Raw genomic sequence first — 13033 nt, 5'->3', positions numbered from 1 at the left:
TTCAAATCAAGAGTGAACAGGCACCTTCTGGGCGAGCTCGCTCCATCGTAGGCCACGTCTACGCCTCGGCTAGTCTGTGGCCATGAGTAAGCCCATTCATAATATAAAAAAAAAACTTCTTCAAAATATGGGGGTTATTTGTTTTCTAAATTGAGAATATTACGCGTAAGGCTGCGTAGGGGGCGCCACTACGACAATCCACTCTGGGGGTCTATTGCTACTAAACTACTGAACGGATTTTCGTGCGGTTTTCACCTATCAATAGTGATTCTTGCGGAAAGTTTAGGTATATAATTTGTTTACCCGTGCAAAGCCGGGGTGGGTCGCTAGTTTATGTATATTTTTTTATTAATAGTAATATCTACAATCAACATCTCTATTTGAGTCGCTTAACCTCAAACTCGGGTAAATCCATCTGTCAGATTATGCGATTTTGGTATTAAGACAAGGTAATAGGGTAGATATTTACTGAGAGGATCGAATGGATTTACCCGAGTTTGAAGTTAAGCGACACATTTGTAATCTTTAAATTGTACAACGGGTAAACTGAAATAAATGTCATATACTAAGAAAAAGTGACCAAGGCCTCCAGTGCCCCAGGCTGGAATCGAACCAGCGTCCTCTGCTATCGCGGCAGGTGCCTGAACCACTCGGCCACCGGGCCACAGCGGCATTAGTCAAATTTTTCCATGTATATGCACTTCTTACTGAAGGCTTGTGGCGCCCCCTGGCCATCTCTAAGGTAGAACAGTATGGTTCGAACCTTCCAACTGGATCATTCTCATGATGATACCGAGTTAGCGAGAGAGATGGCGCTGCCAATCAATACTATGAAGTATTTGAACAAATTAAATTATATTATTAAGTAGAAACAAATTAACATATTTTCTGAAAATAATTTAATTTGTACATATTTAAAAGATATCTAAAATATAAAACTATTATTTATGAAACAAAAAACCACCTAAAAAAATGAATTACTTATGAAGAATGGTGGTTTATTTATTTATTTAATTTGTTCAAATACTTCATTGTACAACGGGTCTTAATGGCGTATTTAAGTTTTAAAATTTACCTCCGACGTTTCGACGACGGCGTTGTCCCCGTGGACTGGGAGAAGACTAGCTAAAGTTGACATCAACATCTTCTAGCCGCGCGATAAAGTCCCGATGTAAAAATTTAATAATGTGTAAAAATTGTGAAAGTTTAAGACGAAACAGGAGCAGAGTTTTAAATATTTTAGGTAAATATCCCCGTCTCTATAAGGACAAGGCGAAAAATCCCGCGTAAAAATCTCAAAAATCGAGGATTTGTACTCGACTGTTTCCTCCTCCAAAACTTAACCAAACTTGGAAATCTAAATGATTATGAAATTATCTGTGTCGGACCGTTTTGCTTTTTTTGGCTAATTGATATCAGTTTTGAATACTACGCCTCTCATTGCAGCATAGTCAATTAGGCCATTTTGGCCATTTTTGAAGGGCTCTCTAGCGCCTTAAAAAACAAAAATATCAAAAAAAGCAAAACGGTCCGACACAGATATTGACAATATTAATCTGTGTTGAAAAAATCATTGCTCACGTTTGTATAGAGAAATGACCACTCCTGTTGGCTCTTAAAGTAGTACATTTTTAGGGTTCCGTACCCAAAGGGTAAAACGGGACCCTATTACTAAGACTTCGCTGTCCGTCCGTCCGTCCGTCCGTCCGTCCGTCCGTCCGTCCGTCTGTCACCAGGCTGTATCTCACGAACCGTGATAGCTAGACAGTTGAAATTTTCACAGATGATGTATTTCTGTTGCCGCTATAACAACAAATACTACAAAACAGAATCAAATAAAGATTTAAATGGGGCTCCCATACAGCAAACGTGATTTTTGACCAAAGTTAAGCAACGGCAGTGGTCAGTACTTGGATGGGTGACCGTTTCTTTTTTGTTTTTTTTTTGCATTATGGTACGGAACCCTTCGTGCGCGAGTCCGACTCGCACTTGCCCGGTTTTTTGTAATTTGTTGTTTATCTTTCAATGTACAGATTTGGGTGAGCGGTCTGGATGGGACCCCTCGCGAGCGCGCATGGGCGTGCGTATCTAAAGCCGGAGGCACCAGGTAACAACATTTACAAAACTGTAGGTATGTTCGAGGATTTCCCATTTTTACAGGTTACTTATTTTAATTGCTACGAAATTATTGCTTTGAGTTATATCTTTGCGAAAATTTAACAATATTGAGTTATATTGTTAAATTTATAACCAAAATTAAATTGTGATAATTCCATTCACTGAACAAAATCAACTTTATTCCCTTCACTATAGGTTCTAATTTCAGTGGTAATTTTTGGTTTTTTCATTTGTATGACTCGGCCTTAGGAGGATATTCTCAGGTCAAATATTTTAAACCAATGAGGACATTTTTTTACAAGCCTTTATTCAACTTGCAATGTAAGTATGTACCTACCTACCTATGTAAGTATGTACCTACCTACCTATGTAAGTATGTACCTAGTTATGTAACTATGTTTGTACGGGTCAAATCTTACAAGTTAAATTTTCTCACTTCCCGGTTTCCGATGAAGCTGAAAATTTTGTTACATACTTAAATATTATAGGACATTTATAGGTTTTTTTTTTTACACAAATTGACTAAGCCCCACGGTAAGCTCAAGAAGGCTTGTGTGGTACTCAGACAACGATATATATAATATACAAATACTTAAGTACATGGACAACAACCAAGACTCAGGAACAAATATCTGTATCATCATACAAATAAATGCCCTTACCAGGATTCGAACCCGGGACCATCGGCTTCATAGGCAGGGTCACTACCCACTAGGCCAGACCGGTCGTCCATAGTCTGGTGACAATATTATGGTATCATCGAGCTGATCTGATATGGAGATGGGAGGTGGCCATAGGAACTCTGTGATAAAACAACTCAAACTAATTGTGTTTGGGGTTTTTAGAATTGTTTCGATGAGTATTAGTTGCCTGGGAAAAGAAAAGTACAGTCAGTGATAAAAGCTTGTACTAAATAATATTTTTTTGCCAATAACTTATTTAATTCTTAATTTGTTTTAGGTACGACGGACCAAACTCCAGAGTGACCCATGCGGTTTCATGGGGTGCTGCGGCCACGGCCGCGGCGGCTGCGCTGCCCTCGGTGCCGGTCCTATCCCCGTTGTGGCTCATACGGAGCGTCGAGGCCGGGAGAGTGTTGGACGAGGCCGAGGTATTTACTATTACCAAAGACATATGTAACTTCGTATAAGACGAATAAATTCTAAGGAAAAAACGTGCCTTGGAAATCAAGAAAAAGTCATTCTCGGATAGATGCCGCACACACCTTTAGCCTATTCTCGGCTAGATGGCGTGACGACACCGTTTCATATTTAACAATTTTAACACATAGATATCAAAATGAACATGGATCAAAATGATATAAAAATAATAAAATCATTTATCTATATATACACATTTTTTGATAATTTTATACGTTTTCATTTTGAGTTTTAGTCGTGTGTCGATAGATGGCAGTAAATTTACTGTGACTACAAAATTTACAATGACAAGACCCCTCTATACTATCTATTCTTTTTGCTATTACTAAAGGGGCCCACTGATCAACAGTCCGCCGGACAGTATCGGCCTGTTAGTTGTTCGGAACTGTCAAAATTTTGTTCTAACTGACAGGCCGGCGGACTGTTAATCAGTGGGCCCCTTAAGAAAAAATACACAAAAAAAAAACTGAAACTTGCTATTGAAATTTTAACTAATAGTGTATAGGATATAGCCTAAATGATCGTATTAGATTCATAATTGTTACATATTTGCCGTAACTTATTTTTAAAATGTGTTTTTCAATTAAAAGACACATCATGATTGTTTACCTTATTTCTAATGCTAAAAAAACGAACAATAAGGCCCAAGGTCCTATAGTGCTTCTTCAGTTCGATAAAATTGAAGCCATATTTAATTTGAACAGAGTTGCATTTCTTTTATTCCATTAAAATTTCGAACAAGTAAAAATCAACTCTATTCCCTGCGGGGTCCCTTTGTTTCCCATGAAGTTTTTAGTCATAATGTATTGTTTGTCATATTATCGTTAGTCATAAAACTGAAACCGTTAACTTTTCAGGATTTTCGTAAGGTTATTCTGTAGAAAGGTTAGGTTAGGCTTGTTTTATGCCAATCCTGAAAAGTTACGCGTTTCTGAGAAAAACCAATTATGACTAACGAAAATTCGGACAAAAAATACATGACTTATGACTTAGAACTATTTGGGAAACAATAGAGACCCATTCCCTGCACTATAGGTTCAAATTTCAGTGACATTTTGGATTATTCATTTGTATGGCAGGGCCTTATAGAGTTGATTTTGTTTTGCTTAAAATTTGAACCATAAAAAGTATATGCAACTCTGTTCAATTTAGAAATGATTTTAACTTCATCGAACTTATAATATCCGTAGGAGGATACACTTACCACTTTATTTTTACATTTAAGGAAAATACAAGAAGCATTTCACCACAGTGTAAAAAGTAACTCGTTTTTAAGTTTTAAAAATATTTTATCATCTCTTTTTCAGTTTCTCATAAACACCGAGCCAGCCACACCGCGTAAAGCGAGTCAACCCCCCATAGCCGCCGCTTCCCCTATGAGCAAACGAACACTACAACTGTTACTACCCCCACCAGAGCCTATAGTGGAGGAACAACCACAACGGGATCATATAGTAGATCATTATTTGAGCCGTAAGTTAAAAATGCCAAATGTTCTTTATATAGTACATTGGGTTCCAACCGCTCATAGCATTAGCAGACGAACGCTACAATAGATCATTACCTAAGTCGTAAGTTACGAAAAGTAAAAAATAAATTGTGTAATGTAAGTTCATAAAGCCAAATGTTCCATATTTGGAACATTAGGTTCCAACCACAACTTACCATAGTTGACAGAGACGAAATAACCTCGAGAACCGATAGGAGATAATGATTAAAATGCCAAGTGTTCCATTTTTGGGAACGGGTTCCGTCTATTTGGCATAACTTCCGTGACCCGAAACGCATCTGGCATAACCTATTTCGCAGAAATGTATTTCGACGAATGTTAAATTTGCAGAAAGCTTCAGTTTGTATAATATGCAATAGGCCGAATGTTTGCAAGTCCGAATCTTAAATAGTCTACTATTATTTTGGCCGACTTTTGATACGAATAATTTTATTTTGCGTTTGTTTAAATGTCCGAAATGTGATTTGCATAATCTGTTTAGCATAATAGGATTTAGGCGAATATTTACATCGCAGAAAACGTATTTCGATTCTTTCTATTTGGTATAACTTGTATGATCTAAAACGCATCTGTCATAAGCTACATTTAGCAGAATGGCACATAGCATTAGCGCCTGCGCTTTGCTACGCAAGGGCGAAGGGGCTGCTATGCCCGTAGCGCCGGAGCAGATGCGGAGCCCAATAAAAAAACTGTTGCTAGAAAAGTGGGTTAGGTTAGGTTAGAACTGCGACCCCACGGAAACAATCTATTGCCAGAAAAGTGGGTTAGGTTAAGTTAGATCTGCGACCCCACGAAAACAAACTGTTGCCAGAAAAGTGGGTTAGGTTAGGTTAGAACTGCGACCCCACGAAAACAAACTGTTGCCAGAAAAGTGGGTTAGGTTAGGTTAGAACTGCGACCCCACGAAAACAAACTGTTGCCAGAAAAGTGGGTTAGGTTAGGTTAGAACTGCGACCCCACGAAAACCAACTGTTGCCAGAAAAGTGGGTTAGGTTAGGTTAGAACTGCGACCCCACGAAAACCAACTGTTGCCAGAAAAGTGGGTTAGGTTACGTTAGAACTGCGACCCCACGAAAACAAACTGTTGCTAGAAAAGTGGGTTAGGTTAGGTTAGAACTGCGACCCCACGAAAATAAAATGTTGCCAAAAAAGTGGGTTAGGTTAGGTTAGAACTGCGACCCCACGAAACCAAACTGTTGCCAGAAAAGTGGGTTAGGTTAGGTTAGAACTGCGACCCCCAAGAAAACGAACTGTTGCCAGAAAAGTGGGTTAGGTTAAGTTAGAACTGCGACCCCATGAAAACAAACTGTTATTATTCGGCGAAATGAAATTATGAGAAATAATAGTTGCGAGTTGCGAAACATTCGGCGAATTAATTTCAGCCAAAAAATATTGGGCCTACAACATATATGATTCTCGCAAGTATGCAAAACATTTCTATGCCATAAGATTTTATGCTTGTAGTACATTATGCTTAATGGCGAATTATGCTAAAATAATTTATTACAAATAAAATTATGCCAAATGAAACAGATACCAGGTCTCGATTCGGACATTAACATTATGCCAAAAGACACTTCGATCAATAAAAATTATGCGTAGAGCACGTATGCGCAACAATCCAGTACCAAGTGAGTTTATGCTAACAGTATATTATGCCTAAAGTTATTATGCACAATAGAATTATTACAAAAAAAATTATGCCAAAGATAGGGGAACCTTTGGGAACATTAGGTCTGTGCCAAAAATATTTTAGAATCAAAAATCACCACGTAACCATATCGTCGACCACTATCTGAGCCGTTAAAAATGCCAAATGGTCTTTCTATAGTACATTAGGTCCCAACCGCCCGTAGCAGCCGCGTCCCCTATACTACAGAGTTTGGTTTTGTTCCAGAACAAAAGACAGGAACCAATATAATTTAGTGATTATAGCGCATCCTTTAATTTCAGAGCACCTGTCACAGCAACAAGCGGCCGAATCGAGCAAATCACCGGAACCGGATAAGAAGGAGCCTTCTCGTAACGATGACGACACGGCCGTCACGGTGTCAGGGTTCACACAGTCTGAAAATATATTTAAAGGTATGTAATACATAAATAAATACATAAATCACAACACCTACACATAAATTTATTAATTTCCGCTACCTAAAGGTTGTCTGGAAGTGATCGCTTTTTAGCGATAAAACCGCCTGTTGATTTACCTCTTCTTCCTGCATTATTTGTATTGTTTTCTGTAATGAGGTGTACAATAAAGAGTATTTGTATTGTAATGTATATTGTAAATTGCATTATTTCTTTTTTTTTTAATTCACAGCGGAAAACAGAATTAATCTTCCGAAGGGCTTATCTAACTCCAATGTATTTAATTTATTGAGCGTTTCTTTTATTTTTTGCCTTTTTTAGGGTTCCGTAGCCAAATGGCAAAAAACGGAACCCTTATCAATGGATTCGTCATGTCTGTCTGTCTGTCCGTCCGTCCGTATGTCACAGCCACGTTTTTCCGAAACTATAAGAACTATACTGTTGAAACTTGGTAAGTAGATATATTTTGTGAACCGCATTAAGATTTTCACACAGAAATAGAAAAAAAACAATAAATTTTTGGGGGCTCCCCATACTTAAAACTGAAACTCAAAAAATTATAGTTCTTTACCTATAGATGACGGGAAAACCTATTACAAATGTGCAGTCAAGCGTGAGTCGGACTTATGTACGGAACCCTTGAAACGTGGGTCCGACTCGCACTTGCCCGGTTTTTTTTGGTCTTGAATTACGTTTTGCAGTTTAGAAATAACACAAAAGCGGCAAAAAAGGTCAATATATAAAAAATGCCAAAAAATAAAAGAAACTCTCTCATATTCCAGATTTAATATTCGAAGTGCAAGGCCTAGAAGATGAGGCTATCTGCGAGATTGGAGCGGAAATCCGAGCGGAGGGAGGGATGCTAGCGGCGGCCGGGGCGGGCGGGACTCATGTACTAGTACCCCTGGATTTTGACCATAACCAACTTGTTACTAAGAGTGCGGAAGCGGTTACTGTGTTCTGGGTGGTGAGTGTCACAGGTTTTACACGCTTTTAATTTTATACTAATTAATAGTCATGTTAAATTTTTTTTTTCGATGTGGCGCGCGCACAGCTCTTGTGAGGAAGGACCCCGCTAAGGATACGGGCGAGCCTTGCTCATATGCATATCTGTCGCCAGTTTTCCCTTAGTCGCCTTAGGCCCACTTGCACCATTCCACTAACCCGGGGTTAACCGGTTAAACCAGGAGTTGCCATGGTTAGCCATACATTTTGACACTAGGTTAATAGTTTAACCGCTTAACCCCGGGTTATTGGAATGGTGCAAGTGGGCCTTATACGACACCCACGGGACGAGATGGGGTGGTGCTATTATTTTCTGATGCCGGCACCACACGGCACTAGTCATGTTAAATACAATAAGAAATAGGAGAGGCATGATGGTAGGACGTCTGATACGGCATGACAACTTCTTCCTAAAAATCCTGGAAGGCAGGACAAAAAGAAAAGACAAGAACACACAAGGTTGAAAAGACAAGGGAAACCTAGAATTAATTATCTCAGCCTAATAAGTTTCTGACTGTACTTTTCTTACGACAGACAACTAATACTCATCGAGACAATTCTAAAAACCCCTAACACAATTAGGATGCGTTGTTTCATCACAGAGTTCCTATGGCCACCTCCTGTCTCCATCATCAGATCAGCTCGATGGTACCATAATATTGCATTGTCATCCGATTTATACATGCATGCAAAATTTCAGCTCAATCGGAACCGGGAAGTGGACTTTTATTTAACCGGGAAATTTAACTTGCAAGATTTGATTACAGACAGACAACGGTCAGGTGAAACTAAATAAAAGCTTCTAAAAAGTAATGCGTCGTATGCTGATGTTAAAAGACTGGCACAAGAAAGAAATGATGATGAATTACTCCACCTACAAGAAGTTATGATGATGATGATAGATATGTCAAGAAGAGAAAGTACAGTCTGCAATAAAAGTGTAATATTATTATGTAACCTGTGTTGTGTGCAATAAAGTGATTACTACTATTACTACTACTAAAAGTGTAAAAGTGTAAGTGTATGTGTAAAGGATGTCTGCGGTATTGTAGTTTTTGTATATATGTAATATGTATTATAGAATATATATGTATTTAGTTGTGTACATATGTATTTAGTTGTGTATATATGTATATATTTGCTGTACGTAAGTTGCTAATATTATAAGTAACTAAGAAACTTTTCGTTTTATTATCATTATAATTTTCTTTTCATGTTCTTTTATTTACGCTCTTGGTAAAGTACGGATGTCTACCGTCTCCAATTCTCCCTCAATTGCTCAAAGGTTGACTGGAAGAGATCCCTTAAAGGGATAAGTTCGCCTTTGTACTAATGACGAATGTTATTTTTCCTGTTTTGTTTTGTTTTTTGTACAATAAAGTGTTTTACTACTACTACTACTACTACTACTACTAAAAGTATGTAAAAAAATATTTTTGTAGCGAACTTATTAAACTTTGTTTTAATGTCTCTGAATGGAGACAGCTATTTTTGCGCATACTTTCGTAGTATGTGTCACCGTCCGAAACGAACACAAACATACCTAAATAACCCAAAAGTAATGGTACTTTTAACCTTTTGGACGCCCAGCGGCGCATCCATTTGCCGTGCCACCGACGCCACGGGGGTAAAATTTACTTTTGTGAAAAAATAGTGCCAACCTAAAAGTGGGGTGTTACTCAGTAGATTTTCATCAAAAAACGATCGACGTCAAATGCCGTCTTTGGCATCGTTGTCAGGCGTGGCTCACTCCGCGATCTCGTCGCTTTGCTACAGGCAGCTAAAAGTGCATCCGTTCGGCCCCAATTTTGGGGTTTGCCATAAGCCGCGCGTGGCGCTGTCGCCATCTAGCGGCCATATCTGTGCTGATCGTGACAGACGCGTTTCGTTAGAGAGTCAGTCTTCTGTACCTAGTACTATTATTTATTCTGTGCTTTAAGTAGGTATACTGTCTTGCATGGTAGGTTTTAATGAAAATTGTACTCTAACATTAGTATTTAAGTCCTGTTACTAACACTTATATGGGTTATTTAATTTAATTTGATAATATATGTCACCCTAAACGTCCTACCTAATCCTCCCATACCTAAAGCCTATAGTTATTACAAGCTTTTATTTAGTTTCACCTGACCGTTGTCTGTCTGTCTGCCTGTGTGTAATCAAATCTTGCAAGTTAAATTTAATCCACTTCCCGGTTTCCGATTGAGCTGAAATTTTGTATACAGACGTAACTCGGGTGACAATGCAATATTATGGTGTCATCGAGCTGATCTGATCATGGAGACCGGAGGTGGCCATAGGAACTCAGTGACAAAACAACAAAACCTAATTGTGTTTGGGGTTTTTAGAATTGTCTCGATGAGTATTAGTTGCCTGTGGAAAAAAAAGTACAGTCGGCGATAAAAGCTTGTACCAAAAATGACATTTTTGCCAAAAACTTATTTTTCCAATTTATTTACAGAAAGACTGCCTCTCCCGTCAAGAGCTGACGCCCATCGAATACTACCACCGTCCCGTCCACCTCAAGTCTCCGGCCTCCAACCCGCTCCACGGAGTCGTGGCGAGTTTGAGCACCTACAGCGGCGTCGAACGGGCCTTCTTAGACGAACTGGCGAAGCTGTGTGGTGCTGCGTAAGTGTTTTTAAGCTAAAATTGACCATATTATAGTCTCTTCTCCCTAAAATTTGTTTTTTTAATTTTTATCTCAATTTTAAACGTCAAAAATGTAATTAGTATATAGGTTAAATATGGCCGTCCATTCTAGACAGGTCATGGTCAGGCAGATGTTGCGGATCTATATCTGAATCCCTAAAGTCTTTTCTCCTATCTTTGCATTTCCTAATATTGTTTGTCATAATGATCAGTTGTCCTAACACTAAAAACCCTAATTTTGGTTTCCCTAATTATTGATTAATTATCCTAATGTTATTAAGCATAGTTTCTTTTTTGCGAGGGTCGCAGTTCTAACCCTAACCTAATCTACTTTTGTGGCAGCAAGTTCTAAAACCGAACCATTTTTCAGAACCTTACATTATGGAAAATAATCGTTATGACAATTGATCGTTAGGGCATGTGCCCATTGAGACAAACCAGTTAGGGAAAGTGACTTTAGGACAAACGTTGTTAGGGATTCAGAATGACACCCGATGTTGCCGGGCGTCAGACCGTCAACAACTCCTGAGGATGCCTTGTAGAGAGTCGAAACACGTGTCGAGTATTTATCTTTTGGTGGTGGTTTGTTATATTTATTTGCGTATTTATTTTTGCGGTGGGAGGGTGGGAACATTAATTGCATGTAAAAAATACGCAAGTAAGTATAACGGGTTAGCACTGATTGACTAGCACGTTATCTTTTACGCGGATTAGCAAAGTAATATTTTGGTTTTTATTTAATAGTCTCTCAAGTTACAAAAATTCCATAAAAGTATTCCAAAATTCGCTTTTAACAAATTGAACGCTATATTAAAGTATGAATCCCAGGAATTTGGAGCTTCAATTCCAACTTTTTAAATCTATTTAGAATTTGTCCTTTTAAAAGGCCATTTGGACTTGAGGGGTAGATTTACTTTAAACTAGTCACAGCGTAAGACACTTCGTAAGACGGACACGTGACCTGATCAAAAAACTGTTAAAATGTCATTGATTTTTCACTTCTGCCGGCACTCCCGAAGTGCAACCCGTTGTTTTTTATTAATTATTATTTAATTTATATATATTGTACAATTGATAGCTGTTGGTTCTCCGAATAATAAATAAATAAATAATTATTTACCTTCCAGCATGCAGCAACGCTTCTGCCGGCGCAGTAACAACAGTGCGCTCGCCTCCACCCACCTCGTCTGTCCCGAGCCCACTGGCGCCAAGTACACCGCCGCCAGAAAGTGGGGGGTCCCTGTGGTCCGGGCTAGCTGGCTGCTGGCCTGCGCCGAGAGGGGGGTTAGGGTCGACGAGGCGGAGCATTCCGTAGACCAAGAGGCTGCAGGTAAGCCCCCCCCCCCACATCTAGCGTCTTTCAAGCGTCGGCGTCTGGTCAGCGCTATGGAAAATGACGTCGCTGCGCAGTTGCGTCGACGTTGCATCGAGCAGCGGCCATAGAGTTGTAGACGCCGACGCTCGAAAGACGCTAGATGTGGGGGGGCCCTAACATAGAAAACAAAATTGGAATAAAATTCATTTTGTCCTTTTTTAAAGGACCTTGGGATACGTAGAACATTTTGGCTTAAGGTTGTCTGGAAGAGACCGCTCTTCAGCGACGAGACCGCCTGTTGTCTGCATCTCCATTTAATCAATGGTTTTTTCTTTTGTATCTCTTTACTGAGGTGTGCCAATAGAGAGTATTCTATCTAGGTATCTATCTAATATTTTGGCTTGTGCCAAGAGCTGTGTTAGGCTGGACGGCGCCAAGTACACCGCCGCGAGGAAGTGGGGGGTCCCTGTGGTCCGGGCTAGCTGGCTGCTGGCCTGCGCCGAGAGGGGGGTTAGGGTCGACGAGGCGGAGCATTCCGTAGACCAAGAGCCTGCAGGTAACATAACTTACTGCTATGGCGCAACGACCCGAAGTGGATCTTGGCCTCCGACACCAAAGACCGCCATGCTACTCTGTCCAAAGCCGTTTCTGTCCAGTCGACGGCGCCGAGTTCGCTAAGGTCTTTCTGCACTTGGTCTCTCCAGCGGTACCTAGGGCGTCCAGACGGCCTTCGGCCACTTGGTACTCCAGAGTTCGCCCTCCAGACTGCGCGATCTTCCCCCATCCGGACTACATGCCCGAGCCATCGGAGTCTAGCGGCCTTCGATTGGAGAATCGAAGGCCGCGAGAATCGAAGGTAACATAGAAAACAAAATTGGAATAAAGTTCATTTTGTCCTTTTTAAAGGACCTTGGGATACGTAGAATGTTTTGGCTTTTGCCGAGAGCTGTGTTAGGCTGGACGGCGCCAAGTACGCCGCCGCCAGAAAGTGGGGGGTGCCTGTGGTCCGAGCTAGTTGGCTGCTGGCCTGCGCCGAGAAGGGGGTTAGGGTCGACGAGGCGGAGCATTCCGTAGACCAAGAGGCTGCAGGTAACGTGAAAAACAAAATTGGATTAAAGTTCATTTTGTCCTTTTTAAAGGACCTTGGGACACGTAGAGTATTTTGGCTTGTGCCGAGAGCTGTGT

General features: G+C 40.1%; 1 protein-coding gene across 1 annotated transcript in view; it reads left to right on the top strand.

Moving 5' to 3' along the window:
• LOC134677790 (DNA topoisomerase 2-binding protein 1-A-like) overlaps positions 1-13033 on the top strand; it is a 37426-nt gene that overhangs the window by 6995 nt on the left and 17398 nt on the right. The window contains exons 9-18 of the mRNA XM_063536218.1: positions 2034-2107; positions 3079-3229; positions 4586-4751; positions 6742-6873; positions 7659-7843; positions 10343-10512; positions 11661-11863; positions 12213-12404; positions 12613-12704; positions 12772-12937. Coding sequence (XP_063392288.1) covers positions 2034-2107; positions 3079-3229; positions 4586-4751; positions 6742-6873; positions 7659-7843; positions 10343-10512; positions 11661-11863; positions 12213-12404; positions 12613-12704; positions 12772-12937 — 1531 coding nt within the window. The remainder of the gene's footprint in view (positions 1-2033; positions 2108-3078; positions 3230-4585; positions 4752-6741; positions 6874-7658; positions 7844-10342; positions 10513-11660; positions 11864-12212; positions 12405-12612; positions 12705-12771; positions 12938-13033) is intronic.

The sequence above is a fragment of the Cydia fagiglandana genome, chromosome 27 (assembly GCF_963556715.1).
Source record: "Cydia fagiglandana chromosome 27, ilCydFagi1.1, whole genome shotgun sequence".
NCBI classification, from domain to species: domain Eukaryota; kingdom Metazoa; phylum Arthropoda; class Insecta; order Lepidoptera; family Tortricidae; genus Cydia; species Cydia fagiglandana.
Note: the sequence above shows the minus strand (reverse complement) of the source record. Positions and strands in the feature narration are given on the sequence as shown.